This window comes from Eptatretus burgeri, chromosome 18 (assembly GCF_056783735.1).
Source record: "Eptatretus burgeri isolate ZD-2024b chromosome 18, Ebu_testis_v1, whole genome shotgun sequence".
Taxonomy (NCBI): Eukaryota; Metazoa; Chordata; class Myxini; order Myxiniformes; family Myxinidae; genus Eptatretus; species Eptatretus burgeri.
In genome coordinates, this window is record NC_140978.1 from 10622491 (window position 1) to 10643134 (window position 20644).

Consider the following 20644-nt stretch of genomic DNA (forward strand, 5'->3'; position numbering starts at 1 on the left):
ATCGGATGTGCACTTTTGCAATCTCCAAGCTTAGGGGTTTACCTGACGACCTAGGGGGTCGTCAGGTGTGGATCCGACAGCAAGTCCTGAAGGCGGGTGACCATTGAGGTCGTTTAGACACAAGACGCTGGATTCTTACCAGGAAAACGAAACGGTCTGATGACTGCAGCAATATGCATAACTCACGTCACCCTGGTGGTCCACATGCAGGTTGATGGATCAATGTGTGCACCGTCTACGTGCTCTGGAGAACGTTGAGCTGGACGACCCATCTGACAGCATCGGTCGTTGGTAGATTGGTAGATGTTAAGGAACCCACGGTGTTGTTCATGAAGAGTAGGCAAGTCATCAGCAGCACCCTGAACACATTTTTTTTTGATATAAATGTTTTCACCTTCAGTCGAACGTCAGACCTCGCCAGCCGGTTTGTGAAAGACTTGAGCCAAACAAACATTCCCTCGCTGACTGCACAAGAAGATGGGAATAACTGCCGGGGCCTTTAACGACAAAGTACTTATGAGGAATTTTAAGAACAGACCAAGTGTCTCACCGTGCACACCAACCACCGATACCATTTGTACGCCACAAAGTCAAAGGTCACCAAGTGAGAAGTGGAGAATTTTCACAAGTCAGTCTGAATGACCTTCCATCCAATATAGTTATGAGAAGAGTGTACAAAAAGACCACAAAGGCAACAACAAGTATTCCTATAAGTGGAAGTTTATTCGTCTCAAAGTTTTACCAACAAAAGCAAACAGATTGGACTATCATATGGTTGTTATTTTGTTTGTTTGTTTGTTTGGTGGTGTTGTTGTTGTTGTTGTTTATCCCCCCCCCCCCCCCCCCAAAGGACATGCTTCGCAAAACAACATTAGAGTCACAGAAACGTGGGAATGGAATAAGTGCATTCAATGTGTTCGCCTTTTCATGAAGGGGCAATTAGGGAGCAGTCGAACGGGTACGAGGTGGGTGGCTCAGCACCGCCAGTGGTCCAAAAGGTTCACACGTTTTAGCGCCTCGGAGGGTGATGCTGAACACGTGACGTACCGGCACCAGGGTAAAGTGCTTTACATACTGTGTTTGTTGGAGCCACTTCGACGGAGATGTCGCGCAAACGGGGACTCAAAAGCAATCATCAAGAAACGCTCGGCTCGTGGTTAACTTGGAGCAAAAGGAGACAAAGAGGGCGTTGTGGCTCTTTAACAACGGCTTAGAATCCAAGGGAGAGCACTCGCTCACTCTCACACACACACACACACACACACACACACACACACACACACACACACACACACACACACACACACACACACACACACACACACACAAAAATACACAATGGCTGAATTAAAACATAAATGTTCGAAATTTCCATGAACATCGAGATCTGTGTCCAAAATGGTTTGCTTGGGACGCATTGAGCGGAAAGCGTTTATGTGGGTGGTGGTTGTGGTGGTGGTGGTGGTACGCACATGTTGCGAGCAAAATCACAATGTTGAAGCCAAACGAGCTTGACTGCTTTAACCCCCCTCTCGACTGCACCCGGGGAAAAAAAACATTTACACTAAAGACTCCATGAATACAAACAAGTACGTTCAATCGCCGTCAGTTATACTCCGATGTACGGCTACGTGAAAGGTGTGAATTCGAACCTCGTGGTCGGTAAGACCACAGGTTGTAATTGTATTACATGGTAATCAAGGCCAAGGATTAGATAAATGGAACGAAGCAAATTGGGTAACGAGTGGGCGGGGTAAGAGGAGGTACACGACACGTCCAATTCCAACAAAATTCCAACAACGACCAATTCAAGCAATGTACATGATACGTCGGAACAAATAATTTGAGCAAAACCAAACACATTTATATTTATTTTAAAATAACACGATTTTAAAACAAAATTGTTATTATCCCCTTGTTATTGATTGTTGAAAGTTTCGTGACCATTTCGAATAAACTTTGGATCCACCGTAACGCAAGTCGGGTCCCCAACTTTGTACAGGTGTATCGCAACGTGGAATTTCAAGGTGCACGTCGGAGCGTGTCGATGCCTGTCCTGAGAGCTATTCTACAGCTGGGCAAGCGGTGCTTGATGTAAGAAAGCTCGTCCCTCAATTGGCGGGTGGAGACATTTGCTTCGGACGAAGTGGGATTCGAACCTGCGACGAGCTCGTCCGCATCGGACGTGCGACAAAGGGCACGAGGCACACAAACACTTGAATCACGTTTAAATAAATAATAACAATGGTAACGTACTCAGTGGCTTGACCCGAATATACCGATTTGTATGTACAAAGAATAAATACGTGCGTTCGAGTGTTGCAAGTGACACGCACAAACTACGTGCGTGCGAATCGTCATGGTGGTGAACGGCAAAAACAAAAACGGGACGAGGTCTCCGTCAGAGCGGGAAGCGACGTGTGGGCTCGGATATCCGTCGAAAAAATTAAATAATTAATGTACACACGGCAGGTTGGGGGTAAACGGTCACCGTGAGAGGACATCACAGGTAATTTAGGGTTGTTTAGCAAGGAAGGTGCTTGGAACGTGATGGGAGAGAAAGAGAAGAACCCGACGTGGATGAGCTCGCCGAGCTTCGTTTACCCGAAACAACGTCCACATTTGCTGCTGGTTTTGCATCGAGTGGTGCAGGCACGAGCGAGCCACTCGTATCGATTGAAATTTGTGCCGTTCACCACCAAAGGGCCTTTGGGACGGGAACATTTATTTAAACGGCCTCCTCGCTGTAATCGGGCCCATGCTGTAATCATGCTTTTTGTGGGTGAACTCGCCACCGATTTATCGGCGCGACGTCTGGAATTCAGAATTAAACAACGCACAGTCATTGAACACTGTGGAGCTTCTCTGGGGTCTCGGGGAAGGCTTAAATACACCAGGAGGTGATCCGCCTGCGGACGGACGCACGCACACACGCACGCGCACACACACACACACACACACACACACACACACACACACAAACACACACACACACCCACACCCATCCCTTCAGGAACAGGCGAGGCTCGAAAAAAGACAGATTGCTCATAGACCTAATAATTGGATCAATGTGTGTTTACAAGACGAACCTTGTGATCGAAACTTCCCACAAGTGTAAATCGATCATCCCTTGAATCTAAAGTTCAGTAGTTAAACAAGTTTAAAATGTTTAACATTAATGCAGCTGATAATTTGCGTCGATGGAAAACGGCTCACGAAGCGAAACATTGGTATTTAACCAGATTCTAAAACTTGCTGCCAAGTTCGTGAGGGGTGCTCAAGGCAAGTCGAGGCCTTACCCTTGCTCTTCAACATAATTATTTTTCACTTCAGTTATGATTGGTCTGATAGGATTGGATAGCAACCGACACATAACTACCTCAAAAACGTTCCACCCATTTCCCCCCCCCCCCCTCCCCACTCCACTCCACCACAACTTTCCACATCATTCAATAATCAGACACAAAAAGCACAGCCAATGATGGAAAGGTAACTCAAAAGCAAAGCATATAACAGCATCAAATTATGAACAAAACCTCAGTGTGCGTTTGTATGTACGTAGGTATGTATATGTATGTTTATGTATGCCATCCAAGGGTAGCTCCAGGTACCATTTGATGAAAAGGATTCTCCTCCGGTGGACACCGCAGACCTGGTCTCTTGGAGCATTGAGCAGCTGCTTTAATTTGAGCCATGCATTCGATCCCAGCTGATGTTCGATCCCGTGGGACAGACTGATGTCCATTTAAAACGGGGATGAAGGAGAAGGGAGCTGCTCAGAGGAGCCTGGGGAGTAATTTCCAGATTCAGATGTGGTTTGCTCCTCGCTTGCAGTCGACAGCCGATTGGAACCACCAACCGCCCCCTCATCGCGTTGACGCGCCCTTCTCAAGATTCCGGTCTCCTTGTCCAGCGCTGTGGTCTGTGAATGGAGTGTGTGGCCACAGGCCAGTACCACGGAGGTGCGATGCGTTTAAATGGGACGGTCGGTGAAGAAAGGGAGTTGCCAGGAGAGGAGGACGTGGGAGAGAGAAAACATGGATGCGTGTGCGATTAAACAATGCAACATGAAAACGGAGGAAGGAGCAAAAAAAAAATTTCTCACATCGAGGCAAATATGATGTAAAGAAGTTTATATTGAACAGAACAGTTGTGAAATAGCCAGATATTCAGCAAAACTCCGCCCAAAAAAAATTCCACCCCGAATCGATCGATTCACCGGTGGTATGCACATTTCATTTTCATGGAAGCAGATCAGATGTTGAAGGTAGAAAAAGAAAGAAAACGCATGAAGAAAATGGAAGGAAGGAAGAAAGAAAGAGGGGAGGGAGGAAAATGTAGTTCAATAACCTCATGCAGGTACCGCACTCTACTTCAGCAGCAAACATTGCGGGAAAGGGAGTCCGACAAACAAAGTACGTCAGACAAGCTGGTTTAGTGGATCATTCAGTCATAACAGCATTGAGACACCATTAGAGAATGGATTTATAAGAACCAAAGGAAATGTTTCTTCACGCTCAAGGAGTACTGACTGACTCCGCAAAGTGAAGATGCAGCTCGCGTTAACACTCCCTTTCCCATATGTTGGCCGTTGAGAGGCTACATTTGCTACACTCGGACCAGGAGAGGCTGGGGCAAGTCGAACGTAGAGTGGTACGTACCATTGTTTGGTTCAGGAAGCTAAAGAGGAAGGCAAACCGTGCAGAGAAGCGAGGGTGCCATGGGGATGTAAGGCATCGAGGTGCCAGGGATCGGGATAGGGATAGGGACAGACATGAAAACCATCACCTATCATGGCCTGCCCCATGATTCAATCCTGATAAGAACAAACTTGAGGGCTATAAGAAGGGTTGCACTTTGCTGGCATTTCACAGAAATGTATTATTGTAAAAGCAAAATGGCAGCAAACGCTTTGGCTTTGCTGAATGCAACTGAGGGCAGAGCTTATTGTGACTGCCAAGCACGATCATGTTTGTGCAACTATTCCACGAATGCCTGTCCGTGTTCATGACGCATCGTTTCCAACATGATTACCGACAAGGGTTTCCGAGCTTTTGTCTTCTTGCTCGATACGTTTTGAAATACCAACCAACCCAACTTTTTTTTGTCACCAACCCAACTCATCCACCACGATTTGTCATAACTTATCCAAAACTTTTTGAAATATCGTGCTTTATATCGTGTTTGGCCCTATCTCTCAAGTATGAAGGATTACCTTAAAAATAAAAATAAAATTCTCGGATCTGGATCCAGATCTTCACAAAAATATAATGAATTAGTCCTCGTCACATGCTCAAACTGTCCAACAAGTTTAATCCGAATCCGTCCATAGCTTTTTGGAATATCCTGCTCAGACACACAGACAGACAAACAGACAGACAAACAAACAAACAGGGGTGAAAACATTACCTCGGTCCACCTTCAGTGGCAGAGCTAATAAACATATACCTACAGTATATCCCGAGTTGACACCAAAAAAAAATTTCAACTCCAATTTCAACTAAGTCATTAAAAACAGGAATTCACTAAGACAGAGTAACCCCCAAACATCAGCAGATGCCGATAGCATCCACACACTTATCAATACTATCACCAACCTGATAAATATTTAAAAGTAATAAAACTGGGAAAGGTCCGTAAATACATAAGGACCCCAAAACAAACAATAAAAATATGTTGGAGAACAATAACAACCAACATGAGAAATAACCGCTCCTCACGGGGTAATACCTCCCCCCTCTGGCAGGGGTCAGTAAAGCACTTTGGTAATTCCATACCAACTCAACCAGTCGTTGCCTGACCGTCTAAGATGTCACAAGGAAAAAATTAAAATTAAAATCACCTGTGAGTTTTCAAGTCCACCGAGCTCAAAAATGGTATTCATACTCAAAAAAAAAAAAAAAAAAAAAAAAAATCTCCCCTTCGACCTGTGACCTGGTCTGACAACTTGCCAAAAGTGAGTCAGGTGATTCTGATATTTGTTTCTCGAAAGCCATATTCATTACAAGTCAAACGAGGTGCTACACATGACGGTAGTATCCAATTTAAGCCAAGGGTGATTTTTGTTGTCAAGGCTACTTTTTCACTTTAGGTTGACCTTTGCCAGGTCACACAGGTCAAAGGGGGAAATAAATAAATAAATAAGAACTACTGGCATTTTAAAACTCAGTGTGCCCGAAAACCCCCAGGTGAATTTTTCTCACAAAATCTGGAAGGGTTGGTCAACAAAATTCCCTTTGCTGGTCGAGTTGGCGTGGAATGACCCACGTTTTTGCATTCAACTCATTCCATCCTGCAGTTTAGGAGTGTATACAAGTCACAAACAGACACAGACACACACACGTACTATGATTCACACATCCAAAAATAGCCTCCACCTTCCCACTAAAAACTACCCAACCCTGATGGTGCAATTCCAAGCAATAAAGAGCAAGCGAATAAACTAAATCAATCATTATGCAGTCATAAGTCAGAGACCAATATCCTCAATAAACAGAAGAATCACGAAAACCTTGAAGAAAATCAAATCGACCACCAAAACTTTAGCTCCCTTCACCCCTTTTGAAGTTCAAACGACGAGATATCTGCAATCACAAAGCAATCGCCAAGGGTAGCCCTCCCCCGGCACCCGCGGTTCAGTGATGGCGATATTATTTTTGGACCGCCATATGACCTTGACCTTCAACATTCAGAGAAAGAGTGCAAGTTAAAGAAAATGTGCCCCCATCATCTACAATCTATCCATAAAACTCAACATCATGAAAATGATCAAAAAGGTGTTTTTTTGTTAATTAGGTCATGATACTAATTTTGTTAATTAGGTCAAGGACACTAATCATATATCAGTTGCTCAACTTCAGTGCAGGTGCACTATTATGATACGACAACATCTTGGAAGGCCAAATGGTCTTCGAGATTCCCCATTGGCAAAATCGAGCAATGACAAAAAATGGGGGTTTTTTTGTTTGTTTGTTGTTTTTCAGACCGCCATTTGACCTTGACCTTTAACCCAAATGAATATGATTAAAATTAAGCATAAATGTGTCTTACTCAAGGCTATCTAGCGAGGGCAATTTCATTCTGATCAGACAAACCCATCCAGTTATGGTTAAAAAAAAACGAAATTGTCTATAATTAGGTCATGACCTTGAAAATTAGGTCAAGGTCAAAAATAATTGTCAGCCCGACAAACTTTTTATTCCCATTACTGATGCAAAATTTCATTCCGAAAGTCCCAGCCGGCTCCAAGATACAGCTCGGAAATTGGCAGGGGGGAAAAAAGGAAAAAAACCTAAATGGTGGTTTAATGCTCATTGTTGTCTAAAGGCCCAGTCACACCTTGACGTTTTAGCCAGCAATGGCAACGTATCAAAATGTATGTAAAACGCTGGCTTACGCTGAACTTTTGATGTTTTTTTTTAAAGATTCGGACGTATTCATAACGAGTTGGTCATATGCATAACATATTAGTAACGGACACAGAACGTTTCGTTGTCTTATAGATAACTTATACCAACGAATGCTTAGCCTGTTGTCGGCATTCACAACATATGCCCAACGATAGTCTAACTTATGCATCGCGCGCTGCACGTATAGCCGACGATCACGTGGCGTAGCCTATTAAAAGGCTGCCGCACAATGATTCAAATCATAACCGCCGGAGAAATGGAATTGTCAACATCGCAGTCACACCTTGGCGATCTTGCCAGCGTATGCCGACCTCTGAAAAATGCGTCGAAAACGCTGGCGCACGTCGAATACGGTATGGGTAAGTTTGGTATACGTGAATAGAACGCTAAAGTACGCTATGATACGTCGTAGTAAGTGGAGTAAGTCTTGAAATTTTAAACGTGTTAAAAATTTTACGACGTACTTGCCGTATGCCTCACACGTTCCAATGCGATGGGAATAAGTTGTACGCACGATATGCGATTGTTGGCACACGTCGACAAAAGTTACTTGTAAGTTACTCATAAGTCGAAACACATTGAGGTAATGGTTAGTGTCAGTGTTCCAGACTCCCTGGTTTTTTTTTTCCTTCGGTATGACGGTGATGTTGACACTTCGATTTCTAGTGCGGTTATAATATAATATAATTAATAGGCTGCCGCTCAACGATTTAAATCGAAACCGCACTTTCATCTGGTCACCAAGTTCACGTCAAATACTTAGACTCCCGATCAAGCAGCAGAACGCTCCAAAATGGAGGATATCGGGGCTCCGTAGCCTCCCCAACCCTACTTAATCTGTTTCTTCAAGACACCACCACCACTACCAGATGCATCACTGCTCTGCTGCACAGATGGTCTAAAAACAAGATCACCGAGACGTGCGAGGTACAGTTTTTCTTGACATCACACGATCCTTTACATCCCTGCAACTATATGCTAAACCACTTTCCCCTCCTCCCCTTAACTCAGAGATCAAAAAAGGATTCCACAACTCACCAACACTCACACATGTTCAACAACATCCCTTCTCCTCCCCATAATACCTCTATCCAAAATAAATAAATAACCTAAAAGACTCCTGAAGACCTCAAGCCAATACTACCTTCCAAGCAACATCATAAACACCTCTCCTCCCTACATACACAACACACTCAACTCTGTCTCGAGAAATGATAGTGCACCTTGCCAGACTGTGGTTGTGGTCACCACCCATCACTCCAATGCTATTTACACAGGATACATTTCGCAGAAAAGCCACTATGCCCACACTGCAACACTGCGCCACACACCACAGCCCACTTAAATCTCCACATGCCCTATCTTCACTCAATAATACAGACAATCCTTTCACATTACTTCCACAAAAAATATCTGGAAGCGACCGGTTGATGTTGGGAGACACCTTAGTTCTATCGGCTTCACAACCATGTGAGGCTAAGGCTGCTACAACAACAACAATGACAACGCAGCTTTCTTCAAAAGAATCTTACTCCCAGAGCACTCTTAAGTATGGATGTTCTAAAAAGGGAATCATCACTCTACCATACAACCAATCTCGTGTAAATACCAACAGGCTTCATGGTTTTGCGAACCAGAAATTCCACTCTTATTTGCAATCCGAGTTGTTGCCGTCTTGATTTTCATCACATACAGGGAACACATGATTATGATTAATGGTTACCAACAGGATACAAACAAATTCCCTCCAAAAAACTTTTTGTTTATCGATATCGATTGCTCCACCGTTTGAAAATAAAGTCCGTATCAAATGTGAACTTTTCTTTGCATGTTCCCAAAATGTACACAAATTTGGAGCGATTGTAAATTTTTGTAAGATGGTGAATAATTTTTGACACCGCAATGTACGGTATCCTCATTTTCAAGATAATTTTCTTTATATATTTTGCCATCTTGTCGCACCCACCGTAAAACTGATTGCGGTATCGTTTCGACTCCAGATTCATCACAATCCCACGTCTACATTTCAAACAATCTAAACTTCACATTCTTTCCATTCCCAATGTCCAGCCTGCAAGGGCAATGTGCAAACTTATGTCTGTTAGGAGGTAAATTGTATCAAGCCTGCGGCAGGAACTTACAGCAATGACAGCAATCCCCGCCGCTGTGACGTGACTTCCCTTGGAGTTGAAATGTTTCTCGATTTTGCCCTTCACCGAGAGCTTCATGTCCTGATCCAGAGCAACATCATCCTAGAATGAGAAAACGTGACTTGGTTCAATCATAACCGGCCATGATACCGTTTCATCTGAAACCCAAAAGGAAACTGATAGAATTCACCGACTCCATAATGACACACCAAGCACATGTGGATCACACAATTGGTGCATTGCATAACCAGCACTCGGCAAGGTGGCACCATTCATTTCACCTCCTGCCTGGGACAACCGTATCAACGTCGGGTTGAGAAATATTTCTGCTTCACTCCATCGCAATTCAAACATGGGTATGCTGGCTGCACATCACATTGTCCTCGCCTCATGGCAGAGCATCTTTAAACATTGGAATACTAAACTTCATGAAATATCAGCCTGCATCGGCAGACACTTTAAACAATGGATTTTATCAACAGTGTACCCAACCTTTCCAGCCTGCTCTTTCCCCCAACTTACTTATCATATGTCTAGGCTGGACAAATATGCAGACAAATATCATATGCAGACAAAAGAGAAACAGGAGCAGCAGAGAAGGATTTTAAAACATCAGCACAAAAATGCGATCTGGGTCCATCACCAATGAAGAGTCTAGACTGGACAGCACTTTGTTTACCTTCTCTAGTTTCAAGTAGGCAGCGAGTATGATCAGCAAGTTGGGGACAGAGCAGGCCGGAAAGGTTGGGTACATGAGATTTGGAAGCAAACACAACAGAGTTAACCATTCTGTCTCATTTCAAGAAGTCTGAAATGAGGCCATTTTAGATGAGCAAGGAGATGGAGACATGAGGAGGGCATACATCAGAGATGGACTGGATAAGATGTCATAAGAACTTTGGGGAAAAAGACAGGTTGTGGACTTCAGCTCTGAGATTAGCAAGATGACATTTTCTGGTTGTCTAAGCAAGAACACACACTTATGAACCTTACAGAGAGAACTAAAGATGCCTACAGTCTGGTGAGCCTTCTACATTGAGAAAGCAAGCTGCTCGACTGTAATCACCTAGCCACAGGATTTAGCGTACCAGGGCTGGAAAGAAGGATAGGATATAGCCACAGAGGTGATGGGATAAACTTGTACCTGAGAGACTCGGCTTTTGCGGAATTATTCCCAAGTGGAATCAATATCAGGTGCTCGGGAGATAGTGCCTGAATCTTATCAGAGGGTCGATTGCATTACCTGCCAGTTTGGTCTGTTTAACAGCCAGATTCTGCCACGTTAGATTCGCTCTTTAACGATAGATGGAGAGATGATATGAGCTTTGACAAGAAAATGGTCAGAGAACCCAAGAAGAGCAGAGGAGAATATCGGAGAAGTGAGATGAAAAGTTCGTCATTGTAAGGTTCAAGGGGATGTACCAGTTGCAGAAATACAAGTTGGAAAGTTTATAGATTCGGTCAGACAAAAGGAAAAGTCGCAGAAGGCCTTCGGCATGTGGATGGGGAGAGAGAAGAGGGGAAGTGGCAGGTTTGTGGCTGGGGGAGAGCGAGGAGATGTGTGAGATGATGGGTATAAGAGAGAGAGAGGGATGGAAAAGAGAAAGGTGAAAGAGAAGTTGGGGTGGCGGCATGTGTGTTCGGGAAGATGATGTGGGGGATGTAAACGTGAACGGATTAACGGCCATGAGCCCACACTTGCTTCACAATGGGCTATTTCTCTGAATCCTAAGTTCAGCCAAAGACAGATATCACAACCAGGGTGGACAGAAGATTGATTAACAGCATGAAAAAGTAGTGCTGCATGATCGCGACAAGACTGAGGATGTGAGTTTGTGAGTAAACAGGGAAGGAAACAGGGAGATGTAGGAAGAAGATGATGCTATGTGGGAGAACGGCATTTGGAAAGGATAGGAAGATGATGAAAAATTAAAAAAAACATCATTGAAAATAAGTTTTGAGCATAAGAAAAAAATTGTTGCAAGTTAAAAAAAAAAGGAGTAGTAAAGAAATAATTTTTGAGTATTAAAAGCAAGAAAGATGATGAAAAAAAAAGTGGAGAAAGGAGTGAAAATGAAGAATGAGAGATGAATACTGTAAGTGTGCGGAGGTTTGTGGAGGGGATAGGGGGAGAGAGTGGGAGAGGAGTTGATTTGAAAATATTCACATGTTTTTGTGAAGTTTTGAGTTTAAGAATGGATAAGGGAAGATAAAGACGAGTTTGTGGGGAGGAAGCCAAGTTGAGAGGAAATGTATCGACAGAAAGAACATGCATGGCTGAAGACACAGGAGCATATGGCCGAGCCAAGGCCGATACCAACACACATGTGAAATTGATACAACAGAACCAAGCAAGTGGGGACAAGAAGACAAGGAAATGGATTCACAATAGTAACAGCACAGTACTGGGAACAAATGACAAGTTAGAACAAATGACAAGTTAGAAAGGTCTGGGGGGGGGGGGGTAAACTTCAGTGTTAGACAGGATCTCACAGAGCTAAGAAAGCCACGTGCCCTCATGAATAAAACACAACCCGAAGGTGAAATAGGAACCTGTCCAGAGCGTCGGCGGCAATCACAGACATTTTGCAAAAGGCAGCATTGGATATTTAATGCCCAGCAGCTAATACTAGGAGAGGTGACCACAGCTGAACATCATGATCCACCTGAGGGACGGCACTTTCGTTGATGCAATATCCTGCCTGTGAAGCAAAAAAAGTCCAAAAGTTTATCGTCGGATCCACAATCTAACCAAGACGAGACGCATCAAATGAAAGACAAAATAATAAAACAGTTTTAGTTTATCTACAGTGAAACACTTATAGACGTGCTAATGTTTCGGGACGTGCCCTTCCTCGAGGCTTCGGCAAGTTGTTTTTTTTTTCCAAGGAGGATAACTTAAACCGTTTTATTCTTTTATCTTATGCCTCCAACACAGACTGCTCGTTCTGGGCTGGGATTAGCAACTACGTTTAACCTCAAATGAAAGTCTGCTACCTTTGGTGCTATCCTTTGAAACGAGGCATGAGACGCCTCAGTTCAGGATTGAAAACCGCAGCTTTTCACAAGAACTTGATAAGAAACCAGATTTCCTTGAATCTGTTAAATATTTTTGGTACAGTGTAACGAGAGTGCAGTAGCTGCGGAAATGGAAAATAATATTGCAAAACAAGGGAACTTACCGCCACCCATGGATGGGCCAGGACCTGCTGGGCTGTGTATCTCTTTTCAACATCCACCTGAAGCATGCAACTGATGAGTTCCTGTCAGCAGAAAAGAGACAAGATCATCACCACTCAATGCCATACTGACAACATTCATCAAAACTTTTCAAAAGCCTCAGCCGACATAATTATCATTCCAAATCATCTCTTGGGGCTGCATTTTATGGAGTGACCGAGATGGTGGCGTCAACATCAGTAGCACTTCACTAGCAACAGGTTACAAGGTCAACTAGAAGGGCACTCAGTAGAGCGCATACCTCCGTCAGGTTGAACAGTTTACGTTTTGTATCCCAATGATAGGCCGGATCTGGATTCGGACCTGAACTAAAAGTTAATCGGCTTGCTCTTGTCCCAAACAAACTCATTCACCAAGTTTTGTCCAAATCCGTCCATAACTTTTTGAGATATTTGCTTCACAAACAAACAAACAAGAAAAAGACGTCATGCAGAGCACGATACTTGCAAAATCCACCCCCTCTCCAAAGGTTGCCATGGATACATCAAAATTGTCTATTTCATTAAGATTAAAATTGACAATCTTAATCAAAGCTCAGGTCAATCGGATGAAAATTGATTATTTTTCAGATTGAAATTGAGGATTTTAGAAGTTTGACCTTGAATTGACCTTTGACCTTTTGACCTCCAAAATAGTTGGTTTCCAAATTCAGTGATGCAATATGCAAATCGTGTTCAACTTTCAAGTCAATCGGATGAAAAATTACGATTTTAGAAATTCGACCGGAAGATGACCTGAAGATCTTTCAAAATCAATAGGCTTCTCAGTTGAGACTATCTCTGCAACTTGGTAAAGTTTCATGATGATCAGTTTCGAATTGTGATCTGTAGGCAATTGACAAACAGACAGACAGACAGACAGAAAAAAAAATCGACTGACCAATATATTTGAAAAATCTTAGGTTTTGCAGACTGACAGACAGACAGACAGACAGACAGGGGTGAAAACATCACATCCATCCACCTTGGGTGGTGGACGTAAAAAAAAAAAAAAATGTAAACCATTTAAACCCATTTCAGTGGTTACGAGGAGACAAGGAAGCATGTTGAAAAAAAAAAAGTTTATAAATTACCGTTTGAATATTTGAATAACAGTTTGATCCAGAGGTGAGTGGGGTGGTCATGCTTGTTGGTGGACATGTTATATTTAAGGTAAGATGTGCATGATTTAATGTATTGTCATATAAATTTAATGTATTGTAACGATGTGATTATACATTAATCCTCCAGTGAGTAGAGTCTGATTAGTGATGTTGCATTGATGGGTTGGCTGACTGCCTGGATGAAACTGAGGTTGTGGATCTACTGATGTGGATCCACCGTTTGGAGAGGTTCTGGGCTGAAAAGATCGAAACCTCGAGGAAGAACAGTACCCAGCTGATGATCCATGTGGTCGGGAAACCATTCAATTATATTGTATTTTAGGAATAGCCGAAACTGTATGTGTGTATCATTAGGACCAGAAAATGAAAAAAAATAGGGACGATACCCCTGGGTGCTCAGCTGGTAGAATAATGATACTGAGGAGGAAATCAACGGAGGATGAAATCAGTAAAATGTACCAATGTTTTAGCAAATAACTATTTTGGAAGGCAATCTCCCCGCCCTCCCCGTCGGAAATCCGATTCGACCCCAAATATTTTTAAAATAGTGAACAAACTTCGGTACATCACGGGTGATGAAAGTTGTGGTTAAGTTTCATTGGAATTGCATGTGTAGTTTTAAAGAAGAAAGCAAATACCTATTTTGGGGGGCAACCCCCAAAGATCACTTTAGGGCCCGATTTTTTTTTTAATGCCATGAACAAAATTTGGAACATACACGTTTTTGGTACATCCAGATGGGGAAGGTTGTGGTAAAGTTTCATCGAAATCGTATGTGTAGTTTCAGAGAAGAAGTTGCAAGTATTTGTGAACGGACGGACGGACGGACAGACAGACAATGCGCTATCCCATAAGCTCCCTGGAACTATGTTCCAGGTGAGCTAAAAATAAACATGGGGCAATGCCCCCAGGATGCTCACCTGGTAGCGGCTTGATATGATAACCAGGGAACCACTGGTACGCGAGAACCACTGAACCAGACCAGTTGCCTTACATCGCCAGTGGATGCAACGAGCCTTCTACCGATATCACTAATGATGTTGGACGAAGATCAGCCATACACTCCGGTTGTTTCGATGGCAATTGGTTTGAATAAGTAAATTTGGCTGAGGCCGCCGAATTTATTGAGTTTCAGAAATTTCACATCAGTGGCGGCTGCACCAGCCGGCAAGGCTGTAATGTCGACGTGCGATTTGGCGAAAGCGTCGACGTAAGTGCAATGCCAGGTTCGGCTTTTCACATTCTTGTGTGCGACATTGGTCAAGCCATCCGGGCGGGTGTTTTCGCCAAGGTCTAAACCAAGGGGTTTCAGGACAGATGGTATCCATGCCCCATGAAGGGCACTTTTGATCACATTGTTTAAGGCTGAATGTCTAAATGATCGACCAGCACTGAAGATGAAGATGAAAAGATCGACCGACCTGGAATTAAATTGCATTAAATCAGACTTTTTCAACCGTTATTTACACGTTGTAACCCATAACTTCCAAGTGAAAAACAAATTCTACAAATTTCGGAAAAGTAATTAATAATACAAAACTAAAATATCTTGGTTGGATAAGTGTCCACACCCCTGAGTTAATACTTGGTGGAAGCACCTTTGACAGTTGGGATAGGTCTCTACCAAATTTGCACACCTTGTTTGGGAAATATTTGCCCATTTTTCTGCACAAAACTGTTCAAGCTCGATTAAGTTGCATGGGGAGCGGTGATGGACAGAAATCTTCAAGTCATGCCACAGATTTTCAATTGGATTTAGGCCGGGGCTCTGACTGTGGGCCACTCAAGGACATTTATCTTTTTGTTCCTTCGCCACTCCAGCAAAGATATGGTGTGCTTTGGGTCATCGTCATGCTGAAAGGTGAACTTCTGTCCATATTTCAGCTTTCTTGCAGAGGGCAGCAGGTTTTCATCTCGGATTTTTCTGTATTTTGCTTCATCCATTTTCCCTTCTTTGCTGACAAGTTCCCCAGTCCCTGCTGATGAGAAACATCCCCATAACATGGTGCTGCCAGCACCATGCTTCACAGTAGGGATGGTGTTCTTTGAGTGATGTGCTGTGTTGGGTTTGTGCCAAATGTAACATTTTGCATTTCGGCCAAAAAGTTCCATTTTCGTTTCATCAGACCACAAAACTTTTTGCAACATGGCTTCAGAATCTCCGGAGTGGTTTTTTGCACACCTCAAATGGGATTCAAGGTGAGCTTTTGTGAGTAATGGCTTCCTTCTTGCCACCCTACTATGCAGGCCAGACTTTTAGAGTACTTGGGATGTTGTTGTCATATGCACACAGTGACCAGTCTTTGCCATAAAGGCCTGCAAGGTCTTTCAAAGTTGCCATTGGCATCTTGTTGGCCTCTCTGATCAGTCTCCTTGATTGGTCATCCAGCTTGGAGTGAAGGCCTGATCTAGGTAGGGTCTTGGTGGTAACTGTATGTCTTCCACTTCTTAATGATTGTCTTGACTGTGCTCCAAGGGATATTCAAGGCCTTTGAAACATCTTATACCCATCCCCTGATCTGTGCCTTTTCACAGCTTTATCCCGGAGGATTTTTGAAAGCTCCTTGGTGCTCATGGTTGAGTCTTTGCTGTGAAATTAAGTCTTTTTTGGATTCAGACCAGGTACCACGACCCTGGATATGCTGCTTCTGCTCTCCCAACAATGGATGGAGATCCTCAATGCCAGACATGAAATCAGAGCCATCTGCCTCGATATATCGCGTGCCTTTGACATGGTCTGGCACCCTGCCCTGCTCACCAAACTCTCTTCCTATGGCATCCAAGGACATCTCTGGCCTCGCGTCCCCCCCCCCCCACTGCTCTGTCTAAGATACGTCCCCCCCCCCACATATTTCCACAGGGTGCTCACGGTCCGCCAGCAACCCCCTTCTTGTAAAACTACCAAAATCACGAATCACTGCTCACCTTCACCCTTTCATTGCTCTTTTTTCCCCCACCTTTGGAACAAACTCCCATACTCTCTTCAATCCCACTCTTCCCTCCAAGTCTTCAAAACAGCTGTTCACCACCATCTCTTATCTTCCCCCATCCAAAACCTCGATCTTTTCTACCCCCATTAATCCACCCCAAACCCAACTCCTTCAAATTCCCTGCTTTCCTTCCTGAAAATCCCTGTAGTGTCCATCTTGTTTACCCTGTGTACCCCACAGATCTCCTCACGTCTCTGTTCCCCACTGTTGTTTTTTTCCTTCCCTCTCCCACCCCTCTCGTCTCCTGCTCCCCTTGTTGTGCGTTTCTGTGTGTAAGTTCTCGTACGAGCCTCGACAGTGTATACAAATTTATTTTTAAAATGTGCTACCCAGTGGAGGAAACCTACAGGAACAGTTGATTCTTTTCTGAAATAATCAGAATCACAACAATTTCACACAAGTGGAGGCTAATTAACTTGGTGTGCGATTTTGAAGGTGATTGGTTACACCTGAGATAATTTACAATTACTATTATAAGGAGGGTGGACACTTATCCAATCCAAGATATTCTCGTTTTGTGTTTTTAATTAATTTTCTGAAATTTGTAGAATTTGTTTTTCACTTGGAAGTTGTGGGTTACGATGTGCAAATAAAAGGTGGGAAAAGTCTGTTTTAATGCAATTTAATTCCAGGCTATAAGGCAACAAAAGGTGAAAATTTTGAAAGGGGGTGTGGACTTTCTATAGGCACTGTACATAGATTTTGGCCCTAACCTATCTCTCAATGATGAAGAATCACTTCAAAAAAAATTCTGGTATCCAGATCTGGATTTTCACCAAAATTGAATCAGTTCACCCTCGTCACACACTCGACCTGTACACCAAGCTTCGTCCAAATCCGTCCGTAACTTTTTGAGACATCGTGCTCACAGACAGACAAACAGACAAACAGGGGTGAAAACATAACCTCCGTCTACCTTCGGTGTCGGAGATAATAACTCGACAATAACACAACACATGTACTTACGACTATTTTATGATATGCACCAAGTCATTACCTTTCGGTCTGCAGAAGAGAAGAAAATAATCTGTCCGTATTTCCTGACCTTCCAGATTCTTTTCATTGAAAACTCATTTTGTGACTGGCAGATATAAAAGATCCTTAACACAACCTTCCTGCAAAAATAAAATAAATAGATAAATTTTAAATCACACAACAGCTCATCGATCCTTTGAAATTCCTCGTAATGTCAGTGGGGGTCTAACTACGTGTTGGGCTGGCAGGATGGCCTCGAGTTACCCACACTCACCTCCGAGATGTCTAGCCTGGGTTTGAATCTCTGCCCAGCTACAAGCTGTCATCCTGGTGTATCACAGGCAGGACGAGGCATCAATGTGTGTGCTTGCATCCGGACTTTAACCAAACTCTAATCAGCTTGTTCTCGTCACCAAGTCAACTCATCCAAGTTTTGTCATAATCTGTGAACAACTTTTTGAAATACTGTGCTATATATCATGCTTGGTCCCATCTCTCAATGACCTAGAATTACTTAAAGAATTCTAGTATCTGCATCTGGATCGTCACTAAAATCGAATCAATTTTTCTTCATCACACATCCAACACCCCTCCACCAAATTCCGTCCATAACTTTCTGAGATATCCTGCTCACAGACAAACAAACAGACTGACAGACAAACGTGGATGAATGCATAACCTCCGTCCACCTTCGGCGGTGGAGGTAACTATTTTGCTGGATACCTTTGGCACATCTAATTTTCACCGATTAATACAACTCGAGGGTGATAATAACACCAGAGAATGTGTTGAAGGGCGTATTAGCACATTCGAAACCAAGTTTCAAGAACATAGTTTTTTTTTTGGCCATAACTGTGGAAAAACACATCTGATCTTGATAAAAAATCTTCATGGATTATTCACCTCATGATAACAATGACGATGATAACAGCTCAGGCAATAATGGCATAAAGATCTACTGAAGCAGCCGCCATGTTTACGGAAAAAATAGGCATCTACATTTCAACTTCGTGTTTTCCACAAAAAAGAAGATGTGCACTTAGTTTAACTCTTACTCAGGAATTACCGAGCACCAACATGATCATAAATGTTACCGCACTCATTATTAACAGGCGTTGTAAGCTGGACCAATCGAATAAGACCCTGAGAAGAATTTAGTTGAGTGGATAGCAAAAGTTTGGCAAAAAAAAAATGTGAAGAAAAGAAAAAAATTCCATTAAAAAAAAAAAGAAAAGAAAAAGTTCCAAACACTTCACAACGTAAAATGATTTTAAAATTCAATCCATGTTAACAAGAGTGAAGATCACGACTCAACTTGTATTCCCACACATGACAATAATAATCATTCAATAATATTTTGTACTCCGATTCAAAATTATGTTGTTATGGTTTAAAAGGCTACCAAACCATATGAGTAGTTTTGTTTAAGTGTTTAGAGAGACATATTGGGTCAAGGGATAAACACCACTGGTCATATACTTTATGCCTGGTGTTGGCTTAATGGTAAGGGTGGTGGGCTTGGGATCCTAGGATCCTGAGTTCAAATCCCACTTGGCTGTTGAATTAATACCAGGTGGGGTTGACTCTGCCTGTCATCCTTCTAAGGTCGGCAAAGTGAGCGCCAGCATGCTGGTATACTGCGTCGGAGTGGCGACCTGTCCAGGATTGTGCCCAATAGCCAAGAAGACTGCTTAAGCGTCACCAACGCTCTGCGCAGAGAATGGTCCAAATGGATCGATTCACTTTAAACCACAAAATAGTTGAGACACGTTGGTAAGGAGTCTCTGTAACTACGGGACAACAATTGGGTATTGGGTCTAAATTATTAGTGTAGGGGCATGAAGCAGTGCACAGAAACATGCTCGCAAACTGGAGAACCATCGTTTGTCGGATCAATGTCGGAATCCCATTGGCATGTGGAATATGATTGACCACCCCAAATGTCATCTGGAACACAGATCCGAGGATGCTCTATGTCTATGGTATACAATGACCAATCAACACGTATCAATGCAATGTGGTTTCTGTCTTTTGCACCAGATTTTAAAGTGAAGAAATCCTCCAAGAACTCGCAAATGCACCACAAGGAGACATGCACCGCATTACTACAAACATGGTGGAATGGAAACACATACAATGATAAGTATGACACAAGTTTTAAAAAAAACAACTAGAAGGGCACCTTTCCACATTGCGGCATCGACAGAAAAGCCTCCGCCCACGTTATTATATCATTATACATACTTGTACCAAGTTTGATTTAAATCCCTGAACCCAGATTTAAAATATTAAATAATTCTGGCTGCCAGATCATGCATCTGAAATTTAAAACAAACATTCCCATGACTACTAGATCGTAACTGTGAAGTTTCACGTCGACTGATAAAGCGGTTCAAGAGAAGTAATTTTTTTAAAGATTCTTGTTCAATCCAAAATGGCTGTCAGACCATGTGACATATTAATTATTCATCAACATCCTGGTTTCCCCAAGACTAGGGGAACACGTGGGTGAAGATTCCCCTTGATCTGTCAAGCCGTTCTGGAGAAGAAAATTTTAAAAGGTTTATTCTTCAAAAAATCATAGCTGCCAAACCATGTGACCTATGACATCATAGGTGGATAACTTTTTGTTCCTCATGGATCGGCGACCATACCTGTAAAGTTTCACCTCGATCTGTTCAGCCATTTCAGAGAAGTGTTTGAAGGTTTTTATGTTAAAAAAAAGGCTTCTGAACTACATGACTGATGACATCATCAATTCCCCCCCCCCCACCAAAC

At 42.9% G+C, this 20644-nt stretch overlaps 1 protein-coding gene across 6 annotated transcripts in view; it reads right to left on the reverse strand.

Annotated features, from left to right (window-relative positions):
* Window positions 1–832: 832 nt before the first annotated feature.
* Window positions 833–20644, reverse strand: part of LOC147008565 (serine/threonine-protein kinase DCLK1-like) — a 157677-nt gene continuing 137865 nt past the window's right edge. For 5 of the 6 annotated variants that reach the window (XM_085864456.1, XM_085864455.1, XM_085864459.1 and 2 more), the window contains 3 exons: window positions 12742–12822; window positions 9551–9661; window positions 833–3922 (listed from right to left, as the gene is read on the reverse strand). In XM_085864456.1, coding sequence (XP_085720582.1) covers window positions 3746–3922; window positions 9551–9661; window positions 12742–12822 — 369 coding nt within the window. In that variant the 3' untranslated portion in view covers window positions 833–3745. Of the gene's footprint in view, window positions 3923–4661; window positions 4681–9550; window positions 9662–12741; window positions 12823–20644 lie in introns of all 6 variants that reach the window. The other variant, XM_085864460.1, reaches the window with a different exon arrangement.